The sequence below is a fragment of the Euleptes europaea genome, chromosome 17 (assembly GCF_029931775.1).
Source record: "Euleptes europaea isolate rEulEur1 chromosome 17, rEulEur1.hap1, whole genome shotgun sequence".
Lineage (NCBI taxonomy): Eukaryota > Metazoa > Chordata > Lepidosauria > Squamata > Sphaerodactylidae > Euleptes > Euleptes europaea.
Genome location: NC_079328.1, coordinates 15881990 through 15909671, shown reverse-complemented (window position 1 = coordinate 15909671; position 27682 = coordinate 15881990). Strand labels below are relative to the sequence as shown.

The 27682-nt window shown below is 44.9% G+C and overlaps 1 protein-coding gene across 1 annotated transcript in view; it reads right to left on the bottom strand.

The window, feature by feature from the left end:
• Positions 1-27682, bottom strand: part of RRBP1 (ribosome binding protein 1) — a 50780-nt gene that overhangs the window by 540 nt on the left and 22558 nt on the right. Inside the window, exons 8-21 of the mRNA XM_056862466.1 lie at positions 27000-27181; positions 26258-26295; positions 23687-23777; positions 22784-22876; positions 22354-22446; positions 19116-19193; positions 14962-15051; positions 12436-12528; positions 8156-8227; positions 7520-7615; positions 6880-6963; positions 3320-3403; positions 1851-1949; positions 1553-1696 (exon numbers count right to left, since the gene is read on the bottom strand). Of these exons, the coding sequence (XP_056718444.1) occupies positions 1553-1696; positions 1851-1949; positions 3320-3403; positions 6880-6963; positions 7520-7615; positions 8156-8227; positions 12436-12528; positions 14962-15051; positions 19116-19193; positions 22354-22446; positions 22784-22876; positions 23687-23777; positions 26258-26295; positions 27000-27181 (1337 nt within the window). The remainder of the gene's footprint in view (positions 1-1552; positions 1697-1850; positions 1950-3319; positions 3404-6879; positions 6964-7519; positions 7616-8155; positions 8228-12435; positions 12529-14961; positions 15052-19115; positions 19194-22353; positions 22447-22783; positions 22877-23686; positions 23778-26257; positions 26296-26999; positions 27182-27682) is intronic.

The window sequence follows — 27682 nt, the reverse complement described above, 5'->3', positions numbered from 1 at the left end:
TAAGCGCATGCCGACCATGTCCACAATTTAGCTGGCCTGCTTCTCCCACCGGCCAGCTGAGGGGTGGCGGGCAGGCATGTTAATTAACAGGCATCTGTTAACCCTAACCTAACCCGAGCTACAGAGCAGTATTCGCATTCCTGGCCAGCATAGTTTTCACATTCAAATAACAAACTTGAGTTTAAAATGTGGTTTTGTATCACTGGTGAAGCACCCCTCTCTTTATGTAGGCAAGTGGGAAATTAAATATTACAAGAAACACAACACGAGGCTGTCAGCAATAGTGGCAGTCTTGTGTCAGATCCCCCCTTCTCTGCAATGGGAAGTACAACTCGTCCCCATGTCCCGTAAAAGTGCTACTATTCTTATGACTTCTTTCTATCAAGTCAGCTTGGGGCTATCATTTTCATTGCAAGAAATTCAGAGTAGAACTAAACATTGGCCCCTCTTCTTTGCGGGACTGCCTCTCCCCAATGCTCTCCAGGATCACATGAGCATGCCTATTAGGTGCTGTAGAACACAGGCAGGAGAATGCTGCTGCAGTTGCTTGTGGGCTTCCTGGAGGCACCTGGTTGGCCACTGTGTGAACAGACTGCTAGACTTGATGGGCCTTGGTCTGATCCAGCGGGGCCTTTCTTATGTTCTTATGCTCGGTCACATCAACTTCTCTCATGGCAGCAAGGAGCTTCTACAAGTGCCAACCTGCCAATGGGAAAAATCAACGACGTGCTTTCTCCGTTGTGGCTCCCACCTTGCAGAACGGTCTGCTCAAGGAGGTCAGGAAAGCTCCCACTCTCCCGGCTTACTGCAAACTGCAAAACTGAACTATTCAAGAGAGCTTTTCTGCACGTAATAGTATTGCAATGTACAAAATTATTCACAAACCTACCTGGATAAATGATTAGGGACTGTAAGTCTACACTGCTGTGTATAGCTTGTTGTAAGTAGGATCCTATTATGCAGTTTTTGTACCACTTAATGTGTCATTAATACTCAGGCTATGCTTCAGTTATTTCTGGTGGTTTTAGACTTCTAAAATCTGGATGCATTGGCTAGTGAATGTCCCCTTTTGTTGATTGTACTGCCTCGCTAGGTGTAATCTGCCTTGAGTCCCTGTGAGAAAGGCAGACTAGAAATAGCATAAATAAACCTAAGCAACACAGGGCTCATCGGAGGCAGGAGCCTTCCTTTTTAAATCAGACAATGCCAGCTCAGTGAGGCAAGTCTTTTAAAGATAAAACCCTGTGCAAGCACCAGGTCATTCCTGACCCATGGGGTGACGTCACATCCTGACGTATACTAGGCAGACTATGTTTACAGGGTGGTTTGCCATTGCCCTTCCCGGTCGTCTACACTTTACCCCCAGCATACTGGGCACTCATTTTATCAACCTCAGAAGGATGGAAGGCTGAGGCAGCTACCTGAAACTGATTTCCGTTGGGATTGAATTTAGGGCGTGAGCAGAGCTTTGACTGCAGTACTGCAGATTACCACATGCACCATGGGGCTCATCTAAGTCTTTTTAAACGGGGGAAACATAAGGTGAAGTTACCCTTCCTTGAAGCTGCTCTTGCAATCTCGCTACTGTTTCCCTCTCCTTGGCCAGCTGCCCTTGGGTGGCTTGCAAAAGCTCTTTTAATTTGGTTGCTGCGCATCCCAGGTCCTTCGACAACTTCTTCTCCTTTTCCAGTCTTTCCTGCAATGGGTAACAAAAGCAAGTTTCACTCTCATGGCAACAAATGCTAGACATCTGCCAGGCATCTATAAGGAGAACAACCAACACTGGCAAGTTGTTTCTTCTCTGTCTTGCAACTCAACTTTGAGTCACAGGAAAGCAAGGGTTTCACTACCTGCAGTTGCACAACGTCCTCTGTTGCAGAGGCAGTCAGGTTCCCTTCAGGTCTCAGCTTCTCAAGTTCTGTTTGCAGACTGCGCAGTGAATTCTGAGCCTGGAGTTTCAAAAGATTGGAGAAATAATCCCAATCAGCACATTCTTGAAGGGCATAAATACAAGGTTATCCTTAAGGGAAGGTGTGCTGCTTTACTTAACACATAATTAAACTGTAGACTTCACTGTCTGGACATAGTGATGGTCCAAGTGCCTAGATGGCTTTGAAAGGGGATTAGAAGAAGAAGAGTTGGTTTTTAGATGCCAACTTTCTCCACCATTTAAGGAAGAATCAAACCAGCTTACTATCACCTCCCCTTTCCCTCCCCACAACAGACACCCTGTGAGGCAGGTGGGGCCGAGAGAATGTGACTAGCCCAAGGTAACCCAGCTGGCTTCATGTGTAGGACTGGGGAAACAAATCCAGTTCACCAGCTTAGTCTCCGCCGCTCATGAGTGGGGGATGAAACCAGGTTTTCCAGATCAGAGTCCACCGCTCCAAACCACCGCTCTTAACTACTACAACTTGATGGCTCTCAGATTATACAGATTCATGGAGAAAATGGCTACTGGCCACAGTGAGTAAAAAGAGCTAACAGGTTTGGAAGAGATCCTGTATTACTTGGAGGCAACAGCAAAGGAAGGCCTTGGCCTATATGCCTGGCTTTTTGGTCCTCCAGAGCAACTGGATGGCTGTGTTGAGAAAGAAGATGCTGGACTAGATGGGACTACTGGTCTGATCCAACAGGGCTCCTTCTGTGTACTTCACACGTTGCCCCCACTGGTCGGAAGAAAGGCGGGATAGAAATAAATAAGCATGTATTTCATATATTTTAAAATATATTTGCGGGATTTGTGGGGCTGGCAGTGAGGTCATCTCTAATGGAGGGAAAACTCAGGCATAACTCCAAGGAACAACCGAGACGGACAGGGGGCCAATGTGAGAGAAAGTTAAATTGTGGAACTCCCTGCCCCAGGATGTGGTGATGGCTGCCAGCTTGGAGGGCTTTAAGAGGCGAGTGGACATGTTCATGGAGGAAAGAGGTGTTCATGGCTATTAGTTGGAATGGATGCTGGTCATGCTGCATACCTGTTCTCTCTAGTATCAGAGGAGCATGTCTATTATTTTGGGTGCAGTGGAACACGGGCAGGATGGTGCTGCTGCAGTCGTCTTGTTTGTGGCTTCCTAGAGGCCCCTGGTTGGCCACTGTGTGAACAGACTGCTGGACTTGATGGGCCTTGGTTTGATCCAGCAGGGCCTTTCTTATGTAAAATACCCATGCATAAACAACCATTGAGGAACGGCCAGCAGCAGCACACAGTCCCTTGGCCAGACAGAACCTTACACAAGAGGTGGTCCTGGACTGAGGTCTTTTATGTCCACGGCATTCTATGGCCACGTAACAGAAGCCCACCCATAATTAAACTTACTTCCTCAAGCTGCGCTGCCAAGGTCTCCCTCAGAACACGTTCATTGTGCAAATTTGCTTCTGTTTGGTCCAGCTGGGCTTTTAACTGTATAGGGGGGAAATGAACGAGTCATTGCAATTCAGATACTAGCAGATTTTTTGGGGGGCAAGGTGGTTACCCTGGGGTAACCGGAGACAAATCCCTCAAGAATAAGTTCAGGCAGTGGCTTTTCTTCTTTCTTCAGCCGTCATCGTGAACAAGTAGGACGACACAGAGGAGGCTGCTCAGGCAGCTCACAGCTAGAAGAAAACAATAAATCCAAGGCCAGGGCATAAAAACAGCACGAATCAAACACTAAGCAGCTTAAAATCAAACAGCCCTCAAGCTAAAAGCAGACCATAAAACAGCTAAAATAGATCAAAAACACCTGGGCTAAAAGACTAGATTTAAAATCTTTTGGCCTGGCAAGAAGAAGAAGGGTTGGTTTTTATATGTTGACTTTCTCTACCACTTAAGGAAGAATCAAACCAGCTTACAGTCACTTTTCCTTTCCCTCCCCAACAGATACCTTGTGAGGTAGGTGGGACTGAGAAAGTTCAGAGAGAACTGTGACTAGGCCAAGGTCACCCAGCTGGCTTCGTGTGTATGAGTGGGGAAACAAATCCAGTTCACCAGATTAGCGCCCGCCACTCATGTGGAGGAGTGGGGGAATCAAACCCGGTTCTCCAGATCAGAGACCACTGCTCCAAACCACAGCTCTTAACCACTACACCACGCTGTCTCCCAGTGTAGTATGTGCCAGGCTAACCTCAAGGAGGAGGGCACTCCAAACAGGAGGTGCTCTATAGTTAGTCACCGGCCATCTCAACTCTGTGGGCAGGGCAGTCTGAAAGTCAGGTTGGAAACCCAGACCCAACCTGTGAAAAGTCATAATTCCTTGAATTCAAAAACCTGTACCGTTGCACATATATTGGAGGAATTATAAAAGAAATATTAACCGAGCAATCCTGAGTGGGGGGAGGGGGGAGCCGCTTAAGATTCGGCATGACCCCAGCACTGGCATCCGTACCACTTGCACTATCCAAAGTGGCATGAACGCTGGAGTAGGGAGATTAACGCTGGCTCCAGGGAACAATGCAGCAGCGCGAGGCTTGGGTGCCGGCGCTGCCTGCTCAGCCATGTTTTCCCAGTGCAAGTGCTTGCGTTGGTGTTCCCGGGGCGTTAGTCAGCTCCCTAAGCCCTGTCAGCCGGGGACAACCCTTCTTGCAGGCGGTTAGCCCTGTGAAACCCAAAGGAGGAGTTTCATGGGGTTTTCTTAAAACTATAGGGCACTTTCACACAGCCCAAATAATGCACTTTCAATCTACTTTCACTGCACTTTAACTATCGTTTGCAAGTGGATTTTGCCAGTTCACACAATAAAATCCACATTGAAAGTACATTATTTGGGCTGTGTCAATGTGCCCTATATTTTTAACCCATTTTGGGGGGCCAGGAAGCCTCTCCGGAGTCGGCACGACTGCAGCATCCCTGGCCATCTTCTAACTACCAGCCCCCCACTCAGGATTGTGTGTGTGTTAAGTGCCATCAAGTCGCTTCCGACTCATGGCGACCCTGCGAATCAATGTCCTCCAAAACGTCGTATCCTTAACAGCCTTGCTCAGATCTTGCAAATTGAGGGCCATGGCTTCCTTTATTGAGTCACTCCATCTCTTGTTGGGTCTTCCTCTTTTCCTGCTGCCTTCAACTTTTCCTAGCATGATTGTCATTTCCAGTGACTCTTGTCTTCTCATAAAGCAATCAAAGTACAACAGCCTCAGTTTAGTCATTTTAGCTTCTAGGGTCAGTTCAGGCTTGATTTGATCTCAAACCCACTTATTTGTCTTTTTGGCAGTCCACGATATCTGTAACAATCCTCCAACACCACATTTCAAAGGAATCTACTTTCTTCCCATCAGCTTTCTTCATTGTCCAGCTTTCACACCCATACATAGTCATAGGGAATAAGATGGCATGAATTATCTTGATCTTGGTTGCCAGTGACACATCCTTACATTTAAGAATCTCAGGTTTGCTCTGCCCAAAATGATAATTCTACAGCCAACTCTGAAGGAAAACCAAGTTCCTTGTTTACAAGGAATCGAAGTGGATTCAAATGTCATGCAACAAACATGCTTCCTTGTTGGAGAATCTGTATCCTAGTCCATCTACGTATCTACATATCGGCAACAGTTTGGTGACTGTTTCTTACGTTTAGAAGCGTGTAAAGCTTATTTTAACATTTACACAAAACTACATTCTCCTGGACAGTGCAGTTTTGCATTGCAAACCAGAGCTATTGGACATACTTTGCTTATATTTATTTCCATTTGTAAATTTTTATTTTACACACATGCAATGAAATACAGAAGCATTGTTAATCATTCAATTCCTGTATGAGCATTTTTGAGCACTATTGGCAACATGATCTCTCACTTCAGAGAAAACTGTCTCGCAAAATTTCAGCATCACAGTCATGGTCATATTCATCTGGATCACCGACGATAGAGCCTTTTTGTCACTTGGCCAATAATGGTTGTTAATTACCTTGGAACAAGCTTTGCTTACAACATTGCCTCTCTGCCCATATAAGGCAGACACAACCCAGAGCATTTTGCTGCTGTCCAGATGCCTTTTCCATGACTCTTACTTGTACACTTTGAACATTGCATAACAGTTGTATGTAGTCAGTGCATAAAGGCCAGGGAAAGAGAGAGGCACCAAACTAGACAAGATCTGTCATCAGATCTCCTGCCCCTGTAAACAAATAGCAACTGGGGGGTTGATTAATGAGGTGTTAACCTTTCTTTCCCCCCCCCCCCAGATGTCCAGAGTTGATTAACATCAGGAAAAGGGAGGAGAGTTTCTCTTCATCCAACCCCAAAGTCCCAATCCAAAATTATTTGCAGAGTTTTAAAGAGACTGGACCCTGACTTGGATAGCTCAGGCTAGCCTGATCTCGTCACATCTCAGAAGCTAAGCAGGGTTGGCCCTGAGTAGTATTTGGATGGGAGACCTCCAAGGAACACTTGGGTCATGATGTGGAGAAATACCAAAGTCATGACGTGTGGGGGGGCAGGCAATGGCAAACCACCTCTGAACATCACTTGCCTTGCAAACCCTACAGGGTCGCCACAGGTCAGCTGTAATGGCAAAAAAAAAAAAAACCCAGAGAGACAGGAGGCCTGTCCAGTGTCCTTAAAATCTCACCTGATTTGGCTTAATTCTACAGCGTTAAGTGCTGAATAAGGATTGTACAAATGAGTTTTACAAATCTCAGCTTGAGAAACAGACACCTCACTTTCTTGCTTCTGGACAAGGAGTGCAGTGTCAGTTATTTATCATATCTTTAAAAACCCCAAGAGATCTTTCACTGTCAGCCAAGCAGTTAAAACAAAAATCTATGCCTTGCTGATTCCCAGCTCATTTTCATCTCCATTGCATCCCTTTGAATGTGTGAACATCAGTGCTGCCTCATCAACAGCCTATAAAAGTTATGCTCTTATTGTGAAGGAAAAGCGTAACAAAAACCAGTTAGTTACCTGTGCAAACTCCTGGCTTTGTCTGAGAGCTTCTGCTCTTGCTGCATTCAGCTGTTCTCGAGATTCAGATAAGAACTGTTCTAACTTAAAAAAAAATTAAAATCATATAAACTGACAATGAACGAGAAGATCAGATGGTCACAACTTTGTACTACGATGTGACTGAAAATCATAGAATCAGAGTTGGAAGGGACCACCAGGTTCATCTAGACCAACTCCCTGCACAATGCAGGAAATTCACAACTACCTCCCCCCCCACACCCCCAGCTGGGTACTCGTTTTACCAACCTCGGAAGGATGGAACACTAACTCAACCTTGAGCCGGCTACCTGAAACCGACTTCCGTTGGGATTGAACTCAGGTCGTGAGCAGAGCTTTTGACTGCAGTACTGCAGCTTACCACTCTGCGCCATGGGGCTCCTACAAAGTGTACAATGTGACATTTCCCACAGACCAAGAGGAAGAATCATAATCAAGAACCACACTACTTCATCGAAGGATTCGCTGAGAGCAGAATACAATAGTCAACCTCCCATGGGTCTGATTCTCAGCCTTAATTTAGGCAACTAATTCTGCCCACTGCTCCAAACCCACTCTTTCCCACCCTCCTCTGTAGCTCCCAGAAGAGACAAATATTTACCTCTTCCACTTTTTTGGTGTAAGTTTGACTTTCTGAGTTGGCCGTCACCAAATGATTTTCCAGCTGTGCTTCCAAAAGGGATGTGTACTCTTTTAACTGTTGGACCAGAAATACAATGAAAATTTTTCACATTATTTGAAAACTAGAAAGAGACAGCTGGCATTCTGTGAGTATTAACATGTGCTTGGCAGTCATGTACCTCCCCCATGATTATGAACTCTCTCAGTTCTGAATTCCTTCCAGCTTGTGCTTCTCCTTGTTCTATGATAGAGTGCTAAATACCAGCATAAAGCAGACTCCATGTCCCACATTTCAAAGGGGAGAGGTAAAATATCCCGTTTTCACATTTTTCTAGATATCCATAATTTTGTAATCTGTGTGAAGGTCAATGGCTCTAATCTTAGACCACTGAAACCGATGTTTCCCTTTGAGTCATTTCCAAGCCAGAACTAGAGCAGTTATATATTAACAATTCCAGAATCGCCAGGTTCTTGAGCTTTTAACCGCTCACAAATTCTCAAACCACTTTGTAAACACTTCAAGGATATGAACAAAGTCCAATTCACAACCTGGCAAAAGAATCCAGCTGCCTCAGGACTCCAGCACTCCCTTCGGAATTATGAAATGCCCCCATACCTTGCTTGTGTTCTGGAGTTCCACCTTGAACTTCTCCACATCCTCTTCAAGGCACTTCATTTGGTTCTGGGACTAAACAAAGCAACCCACCACCAAGGATCGGAAATTAGAGAACGGGTGCAGAGGATCTCAAGTCCCAGAGAAAATTTTCTCAACACACACATCCTATCTAGAATTCCTATTATATTTATTGCACTCCAGAAAGCTATAATGTAGTGTACATTACTCTTGTAAGCTATCATCTGAATATGAAGTTTCATTTATTTAAAAACTGCCTCTCCAGATACCAGGTCAAGGCAGTTCACAACTGAAACAATACAATAAAATCAAACAAGCCACTAATGCCAGGGCACAAAAAAAAATGCTGAGCCTACAATTATCTTAATAAAATTGTTGTCAGGCTAGAAGCAGACCATAAAACAGACCAAAAATGATGGAACTTTGCCAGACAGGTGGCTGCCCTTGCCTGTCTTTGAGTGATGTACCAATCCCATCACCAAGCTTTGAATGGGCAGAGCCTTAGTAACAGCTAATCAGGAGGGAGGATGTTAAAATGATGAGAGGGCAGGGAAGAACTGGGAGCTAACTGTCAACTATTTGGGAGAGGAAAAGAGTTTGACCATGGAGGGGATTCTGTGGGTCTGTCTCATGGTGAGCAGACAGGTTGATTATTTAAGATTGCTAAAGAAACATCATCTTAATTGGGAGGAAGTCTGCCTTCAAGAAGAAGCAGACTATTTACTCTGGTATTGCTATGACTGGAATGTCTGGCTGATTCGATCAACTCTTTAAAAGTTGCTTCTGTTATATAGGGTTTCACTGGAGTAGCTATCAGTCCGTCACAGATGCCTCTACACTCCGAAGAGATTTGGTTAAATTGCATATAAACCCTTCCGTAAGAAAAAAAAATATCTCTGAGAAAGAAAACATTTACTTCAGAACACAGCACTGATACAGTACCATTCAATCAACAGCTGTTTCAAAACCTGAGTTAAACCCTACCAAGAAAGAAATAAACAAATCCATTTTGTACTTCTACCTCCTGTGCCTCAGTCCTGGTTTAAATAGTATGTAACATCCCACAACAACTGTGTACGCAAATGCCATACTGATTCCTTTCCTTTCCTAGATTTAACAGGCATTAGTTATTCATCTACCATTTCACACTTTAAAAAAGGGGAAATGAAATTTAATTTTTCCTTGACACTATAGAGAGAAAAGTTGCCACATCTCTCACGCAACTGACCGATCAACTTGACAGCAGATAACGCAGTATCTGCTTCTCAGAAAGTGTCTTTAGCTGTTTTATCCAGGGAGCAATGTATTTATTTCATGCATTATTATTTTGTGGACATACTATAACAATGTGGGCTAGGGAGTCTACTTGATCTGGACAAAATGGGCATACTTATTGTAATAAAGCCTGAGTAACATTATTTTAATACACACTAGAAGGGGAAATTATATGTCACAAATAACTCCTAAAACACAGAGCTGTCAAAAACACCTTAAACAAATGCTTGGGTAAAAAGACAAGTTGCAGCTTGGCATCTAAAAAAGGAAAATGCCAGGTGAGCTTCAAGGTGGAATGTTTTCCAAAGGTGAGTCACCAACCCTGCCAAAGCCCTGTCTCTGGTCACTTTGGGAGACAAGATAGATCCCTGCAGCCCTGCATAGAGTAAATGCCACAGGGCCAAGCAACAGTCCCCCAGAACAACCTTCTGGGAACAATCAGTGAAGTAAGAATGGAACCACTGAAGCATGGTGCCCCCTACTTCCAACCTGGCCAGCCTATCCAGAAGGATACCTTGGTTGATGGTACTGAAAGCTGTTAAGAGGTCCGGGAAAGCTCACTCTCCTGGCCAGATGTCATCAGTCAGGGCAACCAAAGATGTTTCTGTCCCAACCCAGGCCTGAATGTGGACCAAAATGGGTCTCCTCCAAGATAGTCCAAAGCTGTGTAGTTATTACCACCAGCACCTTAAACGCTTTGCCCCCAAAATGGAATGCTGGCCCCTGTTTAAGTCATTCAGGTCCACGGGCAGACTCTTCAGGAGGGGCCCCAATACTGTCTATTTCAAAATGGTTGGCACTATATACCCTCCTGCCAAGAGGAGCTTTATCACCTTCCAGATCCACTTGACCAACCTGACCCAGCTCGATATTATCAGCCACAAAGGGCGAAATGCACTCTCTGCTCCCAAAGCATTTGAGTAGGCTGCCTATCGGATCAGTGCCACACCAACACCCTTCCTGTTTTCATCCTGCTGAGTTGTCTTCAAATCTGCTTCTCTCAATCTCTCTGGCCATTTTTGCATGGTCAATTTTGATGCTCGCTCAAAGCTTTTTTTAAAAAATGCGACTTTAAAAATGCCTTTTCACTGTCCAGATGCAAAAGGAGGTTCTACACCCCCGCTCACCTGCTCCTTTGTTCCTGTTTGCATAGCATATGCATTGTAGAACAGAACAAAATACAATTAAGTCCCAAAATGTGTTGGAAGTTTCACCGGGTAGATTCTCCCGATGCATACCGAATAGGAGCGTCACTTGCAGGCATGAAGAGCCGCGCGCCGATTCATGCCTGCAAGTGACGCTCCTATTCGGTATGCATCGGTAGAATCTACCCGGTGAAACTTCCAACACATTTCGGAACTTAATTGTATTTTGTTCTGTTCTACAATAATTTTATTTGGGTTTATACAACCGCCAAGTTGTAAACATTGTAAATATATATAAAGTGTATGTTGAATTGCTTCGTAGCCATCAGTGCTTGCATTTTCCCCTTAACTCTGTTAATTAAGCACGAGGTAATTTTTGAATACTATTAGCATATGCATAGCTAACGCGCCTCTGTTGTTTTGCATTGTTCCTTGCGGGGGATTCTTCCCGGGAAACACCAAAGGTCGCGTTAAATGGGCTCTTCAGTAATGTGAAGCAGGTATGTGCCGGCTTCGCAGGCACTTCTGGAATGACGGTTCAGCGTGCAAAATTCAAAAAAATATGCGGGGCAATTCAGCCTGGAACGCGCTGCTAGTTACCATGCAAAAATGGCCTCTAAGTACAAAGAGCCAGAGTCCAGTAGCACCTTAAAGACTAACAAAATCTCTGGCAGGGTATGAGATTTCATGAGCCACAGCTCATTTCTTCAGATACCGCTAGAATGTGAGTCCATCTAAGTACAAAGGTTTGCTCTCCACCAAGCTGCAGTATCTGTGTTTTTAAGAAATACTCTACCATTAGGTGCCTCATAACAGCCTCCTTTTTTCCTCTTCTGTACCTAACAGATCCATGAATTGTCAGATTCCTGCTTGTTTGTCTACTCATTTATCCTATTTTGGACTTCCAATATAAACAGCAGCATAGTACCTTTAGAAGTACCAGGTAAAAGCTAGCTTTTGCATTTCATATAACTTCTCAGGCTGGGTGTTAAAGAACGAAGGGCAGGAAGAATGGGCGGGGGGGAGGAAATATTGCTGGTAAAAGGGCTGTATGTGACAGACTGAACAGGGTCATTAAGGAAGCTCTTTGCAGATTCGCTAAGTTAATGCGTGCCCAGTGCAAAAGCTCTTGGGTCACACCAAACCACTGTGGCGCAAAGCAGCACAGAGCGTGCTCTCTCTCAGACAACGTAAGTCAGCACTAATTTGGCTCTCTCTCCCACACCAACCAAAACACAAGAGCCTCATAGAAAGTTGAAGTAAATATACACATACTACAGGTTGAGTATCCCACATCTGGACAGCTTGGGACCAGAAGTGGTCCGTATTTTGGATCTGAAGTTCAACTGCGGCGGGGAGGGAAACTAAACTGAAGTCTGGGTGAGCTGCGAGAGAGCCTAGACTTCAGTTTAGCTACCCTCCCTGCCGTAGTCAAAGTTCGGTCTGACTCTCAGCCATGCCGCCCGGCCTCTCCAGATTTTGGAAAAGCTGGGCTGCAAGTTAGATCCGCGCTGCCCAGCCCCTCGGAAGTCAGGAGAGGCCAGGGTGAACAGATCTGCCTGCATGCCACCTTGAAGGGTGCAATTTTCGGGTCAGTTTGGATATGGGATGTCCAGATAAGGGATACTCAACTTGTAGTTCTTATATTATAAAAACTGGAGATTAATTGTAGATGAAGCAAACCCAGAGCGAACTGAAGCCAAACTGGGCAGTGTATGGTATGTTGTTTTTCTCTTAGATCAGTAGCTGGAGGAAGGTCATTTTCTTCTTAATTCAAATCAGTCTGGCAAAACTACTTCGCATAGCTGACTATACACACACACACACACATTCAGCAGGTACCTTTTGAAGTGCCTCTTCAGATGCAGTCAGCTTGGCTTTCCACACCTGCTCCTCCTCCTCCACGCTCTTCTGCAAGTCCTTGAGCATCCTTTCCTATCAGTGGAGAAAGGAATGAAAGGGAACAGAAAGAAACCATATATTCAACAGACAACACAAAGGCCTGCTGCAAAGGGACCTCTGTGTGGCTTGGGGTGCCATGTGGCATGCAGCTTCCTGAGAATCTCAGACTTCATTTTTTTTTAAGTTTCTCATGCTGGATCATGAAGATACACTTGAAAATATTTGGCCAGGCATTGCCACAAAAAATAAGCCATTGCTCCATAAGGCTGCATTCGAATAGTACATGCAACTGTGGTTAAGGAAAAAAGGGCATGAATTTGGGTTTCCACAAGGCTTGCATTTTTTCTTCTCTTATTGAGAACTATGGTTTAACATATAAGACTATAAGAACATAAGAAAAGCCATGCTGGATCAGACAAAGGCCCATCAAGTCGAGCAGTCTGTTCACACAGTGGCCAACCAGGGGCCTCTAGGAAGCCCACAAACACGATGACAGCAGCAGCACTGTCCTGCCTGTGTTCCACACAGCACCTAATATATTCGGCAGGCTTCTCTGATCCTGGAGAGGATAGGTATGCATCATGACTAATATTCATTTTGACTAGTAGCCATGGATAGCCCTCTCCTCCATGAACATGTCCACTCCACTTTTAAAGTCTTCCAAGTTGGCAGCCATCACCATACCCTGGGGCAGGGAATTCCACAATTTAACTATGTGTTGTGTGAAGAAATACTTCATTTTATGTAGTTTGAATCTCTCACCCTCCAGCTTCAGCAGATGGTATTATGAGAGAAGGAGAAAAGCTTCTCCCTGTCCACTCTCTCCATATCATGCATAATTTTATAGACCTCTATCATACCTCCCCTTAACCGCCTTCCTTCTAAGCTAAACAGCCCTAAGTGATTTAACCGCTCCTCATAGGGCAGTTGCTCTAGCCCCTTGATCGTTTTGGCTGCTCTTTTCTGCACCTTCTCAAGCTCTGCAAAATCCTTTTTACAGGTTTGGTGACCAGAACTGTACACAGTATTCCAGTATTTATATCCCATGACATAGGAATGCAGGTATGCAGGTTAGCCAGACTTAGCCAACTGGCTTGAGGCATTGAAGAGGGGGATAACTCCAAGCAGCCCATGTGCCTATTCTTCTACATCATGGATCACAGGAATTAGTGTTCATCCTCCATTATTGGCACGGGTGTCCACAGTCTAACTTACGGTAACTGCCGTTGCCTATGATATCTCAAGATTGTCAGAAGTCAGGGGTCAAGCTTTCGTGGTCTGCATGACGCTTGGTCCCGCCCCACAACCAGCAGAGACTATGAACTGTGCAAAGTTGGAGACATTCTATAAATATCTGAGGAAGTACAGTCTCACGCTTACCAAATTTGGGATCTTTTTCATAGAGGATGTTTGCACCGGTATTAAAAAAAAAAAAACATCTGACCACAAACGAGTAAGGCAGCTTCAGGCAAGTGTCTCTCTCTTAGCCTCAACCCTCTATATGCTATGGAGAGAACTGCAATGACTTGCCATGCAGGATATTTGGAAGGGTTACAGAGAGAGAATCTACGTGAAATGCTTTGCGCACAGCTATGCAAAGGCTATCTTATTTACTAATATTATTCAAAAGTAGCAGCAGCAGCAATAGTACCAGTAGTAGTAATACTGTAGTATTTCCCTTTTTTTAGACAATTCCCTACCCCTGGTACGATACGTTTTTTTGGAAGCAGTGTAGTCAATGAACCGAGGGCAGCCAACCTGACCCAGAGCTCTTTCTGAGTATGAAAATACCAGAACACATATGGCCCTTTTTTCTGCATGCAGGGTCTTTCCCGTTCACTTCTATTGAGAAAGGAAGCTCTACATGTGACTCTTATCCTGACAATCAAGGGCATGGGGAAAACTATCTTGTGTGGGTCACACATAGGGTTGCCAGGGCCCCCCTGGCCACTGGTGGGGGTGGGGAGTTGGGTTGCCAGCTCCAAGTTAGGGAACTCCTGGAGATTTGGGGGTGGAGCCTGGGGAGGACAGGGACCTCAGTGGGGTATAATGCCATAGAGTCCACCCTCCATCCCGTCCATTTTCTCCAGTGGAACTGATCTCTGTAGTCTGGAGATGAGCTGGAATTCTGGGGGATCCCCAGATCCCACCTGTAGGCTGGCAACCCTAGTTACACATGCCACTAGGGATTACAGCCAGTCAGTGGGCTCCAGAGAACTCCTGCACAATTGGAAGGCCCCAATTTCTGCAGATTCCCCCTTCCAAATTCAGTCTCCTTGTACCAAGCTTACACTGTTTGGGGGTCCCCCAACCCTCAGGAGTGGCTTTTCAAGGGATGCAAATGGCAAAAGAAGGGAGGAGGAGGAGGAGGAAGAAAAAGCCAGCTGCACAAGAAGAACTCTGGTTCAGTGTCTCTGGATCCCATCCTAAGTATTCAAACTGAGTAGCACACATGATTTGACTCACCGTCTCTGCAAGAATGGTCCTATACTGATCACATTCTGCTTGCAGGGTGTGCCGGGCCTCATCTGATTCTCGTAATGAAAGCTCCAGATCCTAAAAGGAAATTTTTTCATAAACTTGCAATGGAGTCGCCTTGCAGCCCTTCCCTTTGGCTATTATCACTCACAGGATCATTTACCAGAGCCGAAAGGTGCCCAGAGGGCCACCCAGGACCAGCCCTGGAGGCCAAATTGGTCCATGTACTCTCCAAACCCCCGCAGGCCACCTGTGCAATACCCATCTTAGCACGCCAAACTCGAGAGCAGACAAAGTGCCGAATTTCACCTACAGAACAAATAACTCTGGAGAATCAGCAGGGGAGGCCAAGCCACGTTCTCTCCCCTCCCTATCAAAACACGGTGGTGGAAAGTGCCGTCAAGTCGCAGCCAACTTAGGGCGACCCCTGGCAGGGGTTTTCAAGGCAAGTGACATTCAGAGGTGGTTTGCCATTGCCTGCCTCCACGTCCCAACTCTGTAGTACCTTGGTGGCCTCCCATCCAAATACTAGCCAGGGCTGACCCTTCTTAGCTTCTGAGATGTAACGAGATTGGGCTAGCCTAGGCCAGTGATGGCGAACCTTTTAGAGACCGAGTGCCCAAACTGCAACCCAAAACCCACTTATTTATTGCAAAGTGCCAACACGGCAATTTAACCTGAATACTGAGGTTATCCCCTCTTAAAGGCATCTAGGCTAGATGCCATCCTGTGGCAAGGTGTTCCACAGGTTAATTACATGTTGGGTGAGTGGGTGTTCCTCTTTTAGTAGGGAATTTCACTGAAAGGTGGGAGGCGCCGCAAAGCCCGTGCTGTGGCCCAAGCGCTCTGCTCCCCTCCAATCTAGCTCCTCTTCAACCCCACCACGGGAATCACCTTCGCCACACTCAACAGGCTACCGTCCACGCCACTCCCTCACGCCGCATGTGAGCCACCCTGCGCTCCCATTGGGCTGCTAGGCAGAAGGGCTGGTGATGTGAGAAATGCCCTCAGGCGTGCGTGGAGAGGGGGAGAGGAGCAGCCCAGCCCCGCGTCCCTCTGGCTTTCTAGTAACGAACTCAGGCGAACTCTGCGCTGGGGCGACGGCGCACGTGCCCACAGAGAGGGCTCTGAGTGCCCACTCTGGCACGCATGCCATAGGTTCGCCACCTCTGGCCTAGGCTATCCAGGTCAAAACAACAAACAAACAACTTTATTATGGCCTTGCCAGAAAAATACATACGGTTAGATCAACGGGGGGCTATCCAGGTCATGCCAGAGTCAAAATGTCTCTATTTAATGTGCGTCTATTAACTTCAGCTCTATCACCTGAGAGTCAGTGTGGTGTCATGGTTAAGAGTGGTGGACTCTAATCCGGAGAGCAAAGTTTGATTCCCCACTCCTCCACATGAGCAGCGGACTCTAAACTGGTGAACCAGGTTGGTTTCCCCACTCCTACACTTGAAGCCAGCTGGGTAACCTTGGGCTAATCACAGCTAGTCACAGTTCTCTCCTAACTCTCTCGGCCCCAACTACCTCACAAGGTATCTGTCGTGGGGAGAGGAATGGAAGGAGGTTGTAAGCTGGTTTGATTCTCCTTAAAAGGTAGAGAAACTCAGCATATAAAAACCAACTCTTCTTCTAATCCATTTAAAGGGCACATACATTTTGTTGGTCTATCAAGGTCAGTACTGTCTGACTGGCAGCAGCTCTCCAGGTCTGCCAGATCACCTGCTACCTGATCCTTTTAGCTGGAGATGCTGGGAATTGAACCTGGGAGTTTCGGCATGACAAGCAGATGCTCTGCTACTGAGCCACAGCCAGCATTCAATTCAGTCTCTCATGCTATTTAACATTTACATGAAACTGCTAGAAAAGTTCAGCTGTACATATGGCACGCAGTGTCCTCAGTATGCAGTAGAAAAGAGCAAGAGTCCAGTAGCACCTTAAATTTCTTCTGATACAGTGAGATGTGGCTCACAAAAGCTTGTACCTTGCCAGAAATTTTGATAGTCTTTAAGGTGCTACTGGACTCTTGCTCTTTTCTACTGCTATTGACAGACTAACACAGCTACCCATCGTGATCTATCAGTATGCAGAGTCATCAGTATTTCAGTACTCTTATTTGAGCCATCAACAGCTCCTGATGTTTTAGTTGTTAATCTCAGATCTCTCTGTGTTCACCTGGACTAGTAGGTTAGACCAAAGATTCTCCCTCCCATTAGAGCGACTGAAAGCTGCAAGGAATAGTATTCGGAAAGCAAGCTGTAAACAATTACAAAGTAAGATCTTAAATGAGGATCGGTCCTTAGTGTTTAAGGACGTAAATCGGAAATGTTCACCTCTCTTCTTCCAGATACCCTTTAACAGAACTTTTTCCTCGCCAGACTACTTCTGTGGTTAGAAATCCAAAAATTTAGATGAGCCTTCTTATTGGCAAGGTGAAATGCCTTAGACTCAGCTAAGATGCAAGGGAGTATGCTTTTGAAAACCAATTATTTTTAATCAAACACTGGTAAAGCAATGGTAAAGCAATCCTTGAATACTGTGCAGTAATGGACTGGATGGGGATGAACAAACTGAAATGCAGCTCAGGTGAGACTAGAGGGCTCGATAGAGGGGGAAATTCCTGTGCCAGGCACGAGACAATTAGGTTTGTAATTAGGAATACTTCTGGACCTGGCTTTGCTCCTGGATGGTAGCTGCTATGACACACCAGCAACACCCACTACTGGAAGATGGAGACTGGCTGCTGTCATTCATGCTTTGGTGATTTCCAGGATGTCGTACTGCAACACTCTTAATGTGGGGCTGATCTTGAAGGCCCTGGAACCTTCAGCTAGTGCAAAATGACACTGCTCAGCTACTGGGTTGAGCTGGATGCAAAGATCTTCCTGCTTGTATCTGGGCTCAGTTCGAGGCACTGACTTTAAATTTATAATAGGCTGGGTTTTGAGTACCCAGGAGAACCTTCCATAGCGTCTAACTTTGATCTATCAATCAAAAAGGTTGTTTCAGATGCCATCTGACATAGAAGCAAGACTGCCCTCCATGAGAAGGAAATCCTTTTTTGTTGCTGCCCCAGAATTGTGGAATGCTTTCTCTCTCTTTCAATAGATTTATTTGGATGCCTACATTGGAATCCCTTCAAAGCCAGATAAAAACCTTTCTTTTTCCATTTGCTTTTGGTGACAGTTCAGTTTCTCTAAAAATCACTTTACTGGGCTTCTGCTGATTAGGTTATTTGATGTTATTTTAGGTTGTTGGTTTTGCTTTAGTTTTAATTTTTGTAAGCTGCCGTCAAGTTGATCCGACTTATGGTGACCCTTTGAATCGATGTCCTCCAAAAGTCCTATTGTTAACAGCCTTGCTCGGGTCTTGCAGACTGAGGGCCGTGGCTCCCTTTGTAGAGTCCGTCCATCTCATGTTGGGTCTCCCCTTTTTCCTATTGCCTTAAACTTTTCCTAGCATTATTGTCTTTTCCAGTGACTCTTGTCTTCTCATACCGTGACCAAAGAACGGTAACCTCACTTTAGTCATTTTAGCTTTTAGGGAAAGTTGTAGCTAAAGGAGCATAATAAAAATTAGGCAGGTATCCTCAATTTTACTTAATTCTGTCTTGAGCCCTCTACTATTCTTCCATATTTGTACTAGAATTTAGATATAATTCACAAATTACATTTTTGGGTGCACATTTACAAAATATTATGCGAAAGACAGAAGCCTCAGTATCATTCAGGTATGCTTATCAGAGAGTCAGGACTGGTTACACCTCCCTGTCAAGAGTACACTATGGAACAAATTTTGTGTTTCTTGGCACATAATATCTAATACGATTTTCAACACACCCCTGTAATGTAAAATCTTCTTGATGTTCAGTCTAACTTTAATGATCAATTGGCATACATTATTTCTTGGACTCAGTTTTATATAACCTAAGTGGTTTTCCATGACCTGCTGCATTATCCTACCAAATACCCAATTTGGAAACGTTCTCCCTCAACAGAAGTACCTACACCAGATAGGGTATTCTAAGGGAGGCATTCCTAATTGCAGAGGGATGCAATTTCCCTCTGATTGCAGAGGGATGCAATTTATCTTCCATGTAGAACAGTCTCTATGTGAGATTACTTACGAATACTTACGGATTCTGTTACTGTACTCTTCTGCTGCAATGTTTCCGAAGCCTTTTCCTTAAACTGCTGCAGCCATTCATCATAAGCCTGAAAATGAAACAGAAAGTACACAAATGCCTAGGAAATGTTCGACTAGGCCTGCCAGCTCCGGGTTGGGAAATACCGGGAGATTTTTGGGGCGGAGCCTGAGGAGGGCGGGGTTTGGGGAGGGGAGAGACCTCAATGCCACCGAGCCCAATTGCCAAAGTGGCCATTTTCTCCAGGGGAACTGATCTCTATTGGCTGGAGATCAGTTGTAATAGCAGATCTCCAGCCAGTACCTGGAGGTTGGCAACCCTATGTTCTACTGAAAACTTTCTCTTAAATTTGAAAGTATATTGTCCATTCCATTTATAGATCACTTTGACTTGGTTATCACAACAGGATCCTTGGATCTATGAAGGCCACCACTTGTACTTTGGAGCCTTGCCCGTCCTGGATACTCAAATAATGTAAAGATTACATCATTGAGTTTGCAGTAGCCATTAGAAACCAATCACTAACTTAGGGCATCTTTCTTTGGGCTCTAAAATGGACTGTGATCTGCCCACAACTTTTTAAAAAAATCATTCTTAGAAAACAACGTGGCCAATTATTGCCAGCGTCGAATTTACCTTTTCTGGGCAAGGTGACAGAGTTATAGCAAAGCAACTTCAGGGTTACCAGTAGGGCTGCCAGGTCCCCTCTCTACTCCGGCAAGAGGCTATGGGACTGCGGTCGGGGTTGCGTGTGCACCACTTCCGGTTTACAACCAGTTTACAACCGGAAGTGCCGTGCACGCGGTGTGTGTGTGCGTGTGCACATTTGCCCGCCGACCCTCAGGTGGTCGGCGGGCAGAGGGGTTTGCCCACCACCACTGAGCACCTGGCAACCCTAGTTTTTCTCCAGGTGAACTGATCTCTATCAGCTGGAGATCAGTTGTAATAGTAGATCTCCAGCTAGTACATGGAAGTTGGCAACCTTACTTCTGGAGACTCTCAACTCTGCAATTTATCACATAGGAGTTAAGTTAATTTATGAAACAAGATACGCTCCATCTTTTTACTTTCGTTTTGCTATGGTGACAGCGCATTGAATGTGAATGCAGACTTTATTTTTCCCTTTCAACCTTTCTTCCTGATATTATAGAGGATTTAATTAAACCCATGATTAGAGACTCTCCAGCGTTTAACCAACTACCCATGATGAGTTTAAACCTAGTATGAATTTTTAAAGGTTTTTTAAAAGACTAAATAACATAGAAGTTTTGGATATTATAACTTAAAGTGGGAACTAAATCAATTGAACTAACTTGTCGTTCTTTTCAAAAGCACTCCTGGATTTTACAGTTATTATATACAGTCTAGAACCCAAAGGAAGTAGTTTTTTTTTGTATATTTTTCCTCTTTCAAGACTCTCAAAACAGACCTGTTTCAATATTCAAACTGAGACCGACATAAGAAGATCTCTGTCGCCATCTGCTGGTGTTTTATACATTACAATTTACAGAAGTGAGAACTAAACCAAAAGATCTAACCTGCCACTCTGTTCAAAAGCATGCCTGGATTTTACAACTATTATACACTGTCTAGAACCCAAAGGAAGTAAATTTTACCCCCTCCTTTTGTTTTGAATTTTTCTTCAAAAAGACTAAACAAAAAGCTTCACAGACTTGTTTTATTAAATGGCGTTGCTAATCAAACTGAGACTGATATAAGTAGGGTTGCCAGGTGCCTGGTGGTGGTGGGCAAACCCCCGGCCATTTACCCCTCTGCCCGCCGACCACATGAGGATCGGCGGGCAAATGTGCACGCGTACACGGCACTTCCGGTTTACAACCGAAAGTGCCTCCTTGCGAGGGGCCTTTTCCCCTTAGTTTGAGTGGTAAAGGGCCGCTTTACCACTCAAACTAAGAGGAAAAGGCCCCTCACAAAGAGGCACTTCCGGTTGTAAACTGGAAGTGACGCGCATCGGCGCGCGCACGCACACGTGAACACAATCACAAACGCAGCTTCATAGCCTCCCACCGGAGAAGAGAGGGGACCTGGCAGCCCTGGATATAAGAAGATCTCTGTTACCATCAGCTGGTGCTCTGTGTAAGGCAAAATTCTGGTTCATACATAAAGTTAATGAATATTGATATTTAATGTAAATATTGAATGTGACATTATGGATCTATTATTATTTACATATTTACTTAATCTTTTTTAAAAATAATAACTATAGGTGATATATATATATACACACACACTTATCTTAAGTGCAAGAAATTTGAATCTATGTTTGAGTTTATATCCATTTAAATGATAGCAGTTGTGTTCATTAGTTGTATAGATATAAAACATACAGTATATCTGTTTTGTTATACAGAAAAGTTGAATACTATCTTTAAAGAAAGAAGGACATCAAGGAAGATGGCCCTCAGGAACTAGAAACAAGAAAGACTACAATACCAAACAGGGCACAGATACCATATTTGAGAAGATATTGTCCTCTCTATCTCAGGAAATAAAGACACTTGCAACAGACGTGAAACAAGCAAATAAAAATCTTTCATCTCAACTCCAACAGGCTGAACAGAGAACACACACCAAAAAAAATCAAAGATATCAAAGAAGATATACCAAAGAGAAGAAGTAACATCCGATCTACAGGAAATAAGTCAGAAAATTAAAGAAAATAAACAGGAAATCCAAGACATCTCTTGTGGACAAAACAAACCAAGGTATCTCATGGAGCTTATTTTGTATTTTAATATGTATAAGTTCTACATGTAGATGTCAAATTTACTAATTGTTCCTTTATGTTGTAATAATAATAAATTATTTAAATCAATTTTAAAAAGGGGGGAACATCCTTGCCTTTTTGGAAGAGTGGGGTTAAAAAAGTTTCACACAAATCGCTTTCTACAATTCATGTTTTCAACACCAGCTATGCAACCACAGAGTTATCCTCAAATGAGATTCCCATTACTGGTTTACACCCATTACATAACACACCCTTTTCCTTTTGCATATGAACATGTGAAGCTGCTTCGCACAGAACCACGTAGTCCAGCACTGACCCCTTGCACTGGCAGAGTCTTTCCCCTATCAGCTGCAAAAACAGGAGACCAAACTTTCTACACATCAAGCGGCAGCTGAGCTACTCTCCCTTTAGCTTGAGAGGGGAAACTCCTCAGACATCTCACCTTTTTGTTCCTTAAACAAGCTAAACAAGCGGCACCTACCTGTTCTACATCTGACGTGACCTGGGGGAAGAGAGATAAGAGGACCTGCTTTGTTTGCACCTGAATCACTCCAAGCTGCTGTTCCAGCACTTCCTGAAAGAGCAAAGAAAGATGGAAGATGGCTTCAAGATTCTGTACACGTTAAAAATAATGAGGGCACACCTCCACTGTAAAGTGTGACTGCTACAAACACGTATCAAGTAGGTGTGCTCAGAGAGCCAGGGTCTGCTGCCAGTCCCTGTTGAGTAGTAAACCTGGATTTGATGACATAGAATTTTTGAAAGAGAGCCCCCCAACTTTATATATAAATGACTTACTGGGGAAAAAAACTATCCAAAATTTGTAGGATTACAGACACATAATATTTACGATGCCCCTGCATTTCTACAACTATGGCATAAAATAGCATGGAGTTTCCAGGATAGCTTACATTTGCTCCAATTGATGAGAGCAGTTTCTCTTGGTATGCTTTCTCCACTGAAGTCACAGCTTCCATGGCTTCATAATTCTTCTCTCGCAGGTCCTGTTGGAACAAACGCAAACCCTATGGAATCTTGGCTATTGTGCTAGGTAATCTCTGGCCAAGATACTGAAGATGCCCTTGGATTAGGCCCCTCCAAATCTATAGAATCAGCCCACCATGACCTTCTGATAAAAGGGAGACATTTTCACCAGGCTGCCCTGAACAGAAGACGGGTTTTCCCAAGAAAGCTGTGGCACCATTCACCTGGACCCAGTGATTTCCACCCTGTTCCTAGAAAGGAGAGAACCGACCACATAGGGGCCTGAGACCCAAAGTAGTATAAAATTAGGGAAGGATTCTCCAGTTGTATCAGCTGCATCTAAAGCCGGCTGAGGTATGTGTAGAGGTGTGCTTTGTATGAGTGGAATTCAATGAGGTGCTTTTGTGGAACTCTGGACTACCCAGGAGTGATTTCTGGGCCACTGTGGTCACAGGTAAGGCCTTGGAACTGTCAATGCTTTATGGACCTATCGCTAATTTCTATCATTTCAGTTTAATAATGCCAGTCATTTCATTAACTTTGAAGATTAGAACTCAGCAAGGTGAAGGGGAAATTAAACAAGCACTTGAGGACAGTTTTGAAAAAAGAGCATTGACATTAATACTACTAGTCGTGCTTATGGGCAAAAACGCATGGTCGCTTTATCCTCCTTTAATCCCTGTTTTAGCCAGGATCGAATGCACAGTAGGCGAAACGCATGCGTTCGATCCTGGCTGAATCCTGGCTGAAACAGGGATTAAAGGAGGATAAAGCGACCATGCGTTTTCGCCCTATGTTTGCCTTGACCTGCGACTTCAACAGTTACTCACATTGTTTTTTATTTTCAGTTGTTCGACTGTATTGTTCAGTTCTGCAGCTTCTTTCTCTAGCGTGGAGATTTGTGCCACTGATTCCTGGAATCTGAAAGAGAAAGAGACTCGGAGTTCTATTCTCTGTCTAATGCTTGCTCAGAATTTCACCCGCTTAACTCACTACACCCACATACTATGAAGCATGAGGGCTCTTCCCTGACGTCGGAGCAATCTTTTCATCTGCACGCATGAGCTCAAAACACGCTTGGCCATTTTCTAAAAATAAGACCAGCCTCCAGAACAAACCTCCTTTGAGGATTTCTTCTGACTGTTACTTTGGATTCGTCCAGTTCGCAGAAGTGCCTGCAGCAAAGTGACCATCATACACTTGAGAACTTTGTCTGCAAAAAGCGATTTTGAGACTCATACTTGTTAAGGCCCAAGGAAAGTTTAGATGTGTCTAGCATTCACAGCTTTGGCAGGGAATAACAGATAACAAGAGGAACATCTGGACTTTCATAAACACTGCTAAGATCACAACAGGCTCAGGCTGACCTTGTAAAGTGACAGGGAGTTAACTAGTGACGTAAATGTGGCCAGAACACACCTCTTGTTAAAAAGTGGTCCTCCTCCAAGGATGGCTGCGCAATCGCAGTGGGAATTTAATTATACAAGATAGTAAGCTGAGCGCATGCTTGAATAATGAGTAGATGGGCCAATTAGTAACGTGCTTTCCAAATATGTATCAATGGACGGAGGAAATGAGATGCTATATACTGTTTGTGATTGGGAGTGACGCTGTGCTTCTCTCTTCAACAGCCCCTTGAGCCGGGGGGGGGGGCACCTTATATGAGTGCACAGAAATAAACTTTTTATTCCTTTCACCCCTGTGGTGTGGTTTATTGGCTCAACAGCACCAGGGTCAAACCTGTTTATGGTTACAGCATCACCAGTATTTTTTCTTCCTGTTTTCTACTTCTTCCTTACAAACAAATCCAACAAATAAAATGGCTTTTTAAAAAGCGGCCAAGCTTCACTGGTCTGCCACCCGCAGCAGCCACTAGACAAAAAGTCTTATGACACTGGATTCTATGTTTCTCATATTAATTGCCATCAGGAAAAAAAACTGAGAAAGGAGAAGACAAAGATAGCAAGGTTAGCAGTAGTAAACTCCTCTGTGAGCATTTCAGAAAGTTAAGCTATGTTGACTTGGATACAGCTGTCATAGCATGTCTGAAAGCCACATTGCTCACGCTGTTGGAAAGCAGACACAGCCAATGTTGTGGTTGCCCAGGGCAGGGACGGCTGCTTTGCGACTTCCAATGAATTGCGTGCATACTGTGTTATAAATTAAGTATCATAAATAAAAAAGCAGGAAAACAGAGAGATCAAACAGCTTTGCCCAGCAGGCGGAAAGGAGCTGGTAATTGACACCATCCTCAGCAATACAGCTCAGAAACAGAATTTCACACGTTCTGGAGCCGCCACAAAAGCAGCTGCAGAAGAGGAGGGCAACAGCTGGTCCTTGGCAGAACCAGGGAGGCCAAGCGTTGAGCACCACAAACAGCTTGAAGGAAGCCACGAAGGGGTTACTCAGGCTGACAGCAGCAGATACTTTCACTTGGGACCCATGCACGCTAGGCATTGCTTCCCATTATTTCACCGGATACCCCTATTTCTACAAGTATTCTTAATCTATTCATTTCTCCCTTAAATGAAAAGTTAAATGAAGAAAAAGTTAGGACACGGCCCAATTGTTGGCCTGCCCCAAGAGGCAGAAGCTGGAATGCGGGAGCCTCCTTTATCGTCAGACACAGAGGCAGAAGCTGGCACCTGCTGGAAGAATTTGCGGCAGCGTGGCACAGAGGCTGATGCCCGGGAGCTTGAGGAATGCCAGTCACATTGCATAAGCCTAAGACAGCAGACCCTTGCAAGAGAGTGTAAAGCAGGGGTGTCGAACTCCTTTGTTACGAGGGCCGGAAATGACATAAATGCCACTTGGTTGGGCCAGGTCATGCCTTGCCAGCCCAGATCTGGGGTGGGGGTGGCTGCCTTGGCTAGCAAGCCCACAGCAGGCTTGCCAGCCCAGATCAGAACTGAGTGTGTGGCTGCATGGGCTGGCTTGCGGGCCGGATAAGAGTTCTCAACGGGCCAGATAAGAGTTCTTAATGGGCCGTGTGTTTGACACCCCTGGTGTAAAGGATAGATGGAAGAGAATACCAGCAGAGCGGGGACACAGAGGCAGAGAGAAGGGAGAAGATGGAGGGAGCTGATTTGTAGGCACCCACAAGTAAAATAGGCATGTTTTTTTTTAAAGCATCCTCAATCCATTATATCGTACAGAACTGATTCTGAATGGGGGATGTGGTTCAGTGGTAGAGCCTCTGCTTGGCATGCAGAAGGTCCCAGGTTCAATCCCTGGCATCTCCAGTTAAAGGGACTAGGCAAGGAGGTGATGTGAAAGATCCCTGCCTGAGACCCTGGAGAGCTGCTGCCAGTTCTGAGTAGACAATACTGACTTCATGTGACAAGGCAGCTTTATGTGTTCATGTGTTCCCAACCCGATATATTTAAACTCACCAATCTTACCTCAACTGCAGCAGGCTGTTTTCTGTTTGGTTCGCTACCTGCAAATTAAAGGGGAAGAGGAGGGAAAGGACAGTTTTGTTACTTGACTTCAAAGCAATCTTTTGTGTCCAAACTGCAGCCAGCAGCACAAGATCACAAGATCACACAAGGTTGGAAGAGACCGCAAGGGCCATCCAGTCCAACCCCCTGCCATGCAGGATCACACAATCAAAGTGCTCCCAACAGATGGCCATCCAGCCTCTGCTTAAAGATCTCCAAAGATGAGGACTCCACCACCCTCCGAGGGAGCGCATTCCACCTTCCAACAGCCCTCACAGTCAGAAAGTTCTTCCTAATGTTTAGGTGGAATCGCTTTTCTCTTAGTTTAAATCCATTACTCCGTGTTCCAGTCTCTGGAGCAACAGAGAACAAGCTAGTTCCCTCATTAACATGGCATCTCTTCTAATATTTAAACATGGCTATCATGTCACCCCTTAACCTTCTCTTCTCCAGACTAAACAAACCCAGTCTCTCCTCATAGGGCATGGATTCCCTTTGACCATTCTGGTCACTCTCCTCTGGACACGCTCCAACTTGTCAACATCCTTCTTAAATTGTGGAGCCCAAAACTGGACAAAGTATTCTAAACGAGGTCTGACCAATGGATACGATACTCCAGACTGTGAAACTGCTCTGTCCCCTCACTGGTACAGTATTTTGGCCATGCGATCAGAAGAAAAGGCTGCCGTGGCAAGCCCTGTACCTCTTGGTCTTTCTCTGCGTCTCTCGTCCGGCTTGTCTCCAGGAGAGCTTCCAACAGCTGGACCCTCTCCACAAACTGCACGTTCTTGGCGGTAGCTTCCGACAGTTTCCCCTCCAAACAGCTCAAATCCTCCAGTTTGTTCTTCAGCTCTGTTTTGGAGCTCAGCAGCTGAGACTGAAGTTCTGTTGAACAGTGAGAAATGGACAAAACGTTGAGACTGAGGAAGAGGCACAACAGCTTGTAAGGGAACACCTGCTTAAAACCTGGCAAAAATGAGTAAACGTCTGCAGGTAACATTCTTCTAACAGCACACAACCTGTCTGGTCTAAAGCAGGGAAAATGTAGTGGAAGAAAGTTTCTTTTGGAAGTTTTGCCCTTGGAAAGAGCTAGTGCAGAGGGAAAGGGAAGGGAAAGGCAAATCAAATAAACCTCTTTACTCCCATGTAGACCTCTGTGGAAACTTTGTGTTTTCTGGATAGTGAGAACTAAGCCTTCTCAGAGACCATCTAGGCATTTAGTGCAGAACTCATTGGTCCCTAGGTCAACGAACAGTAGTAAAAGCAGCCAGAGGCCACACCCAAACTTTTGCCTAACTTTACAGCTGGGCCACACAGGAGCGGAGGCTGCCCCATCTTATGTAGCCACATATCTTTGTCCTCCCCTGCTGCCTCAGGCTCCTGAGC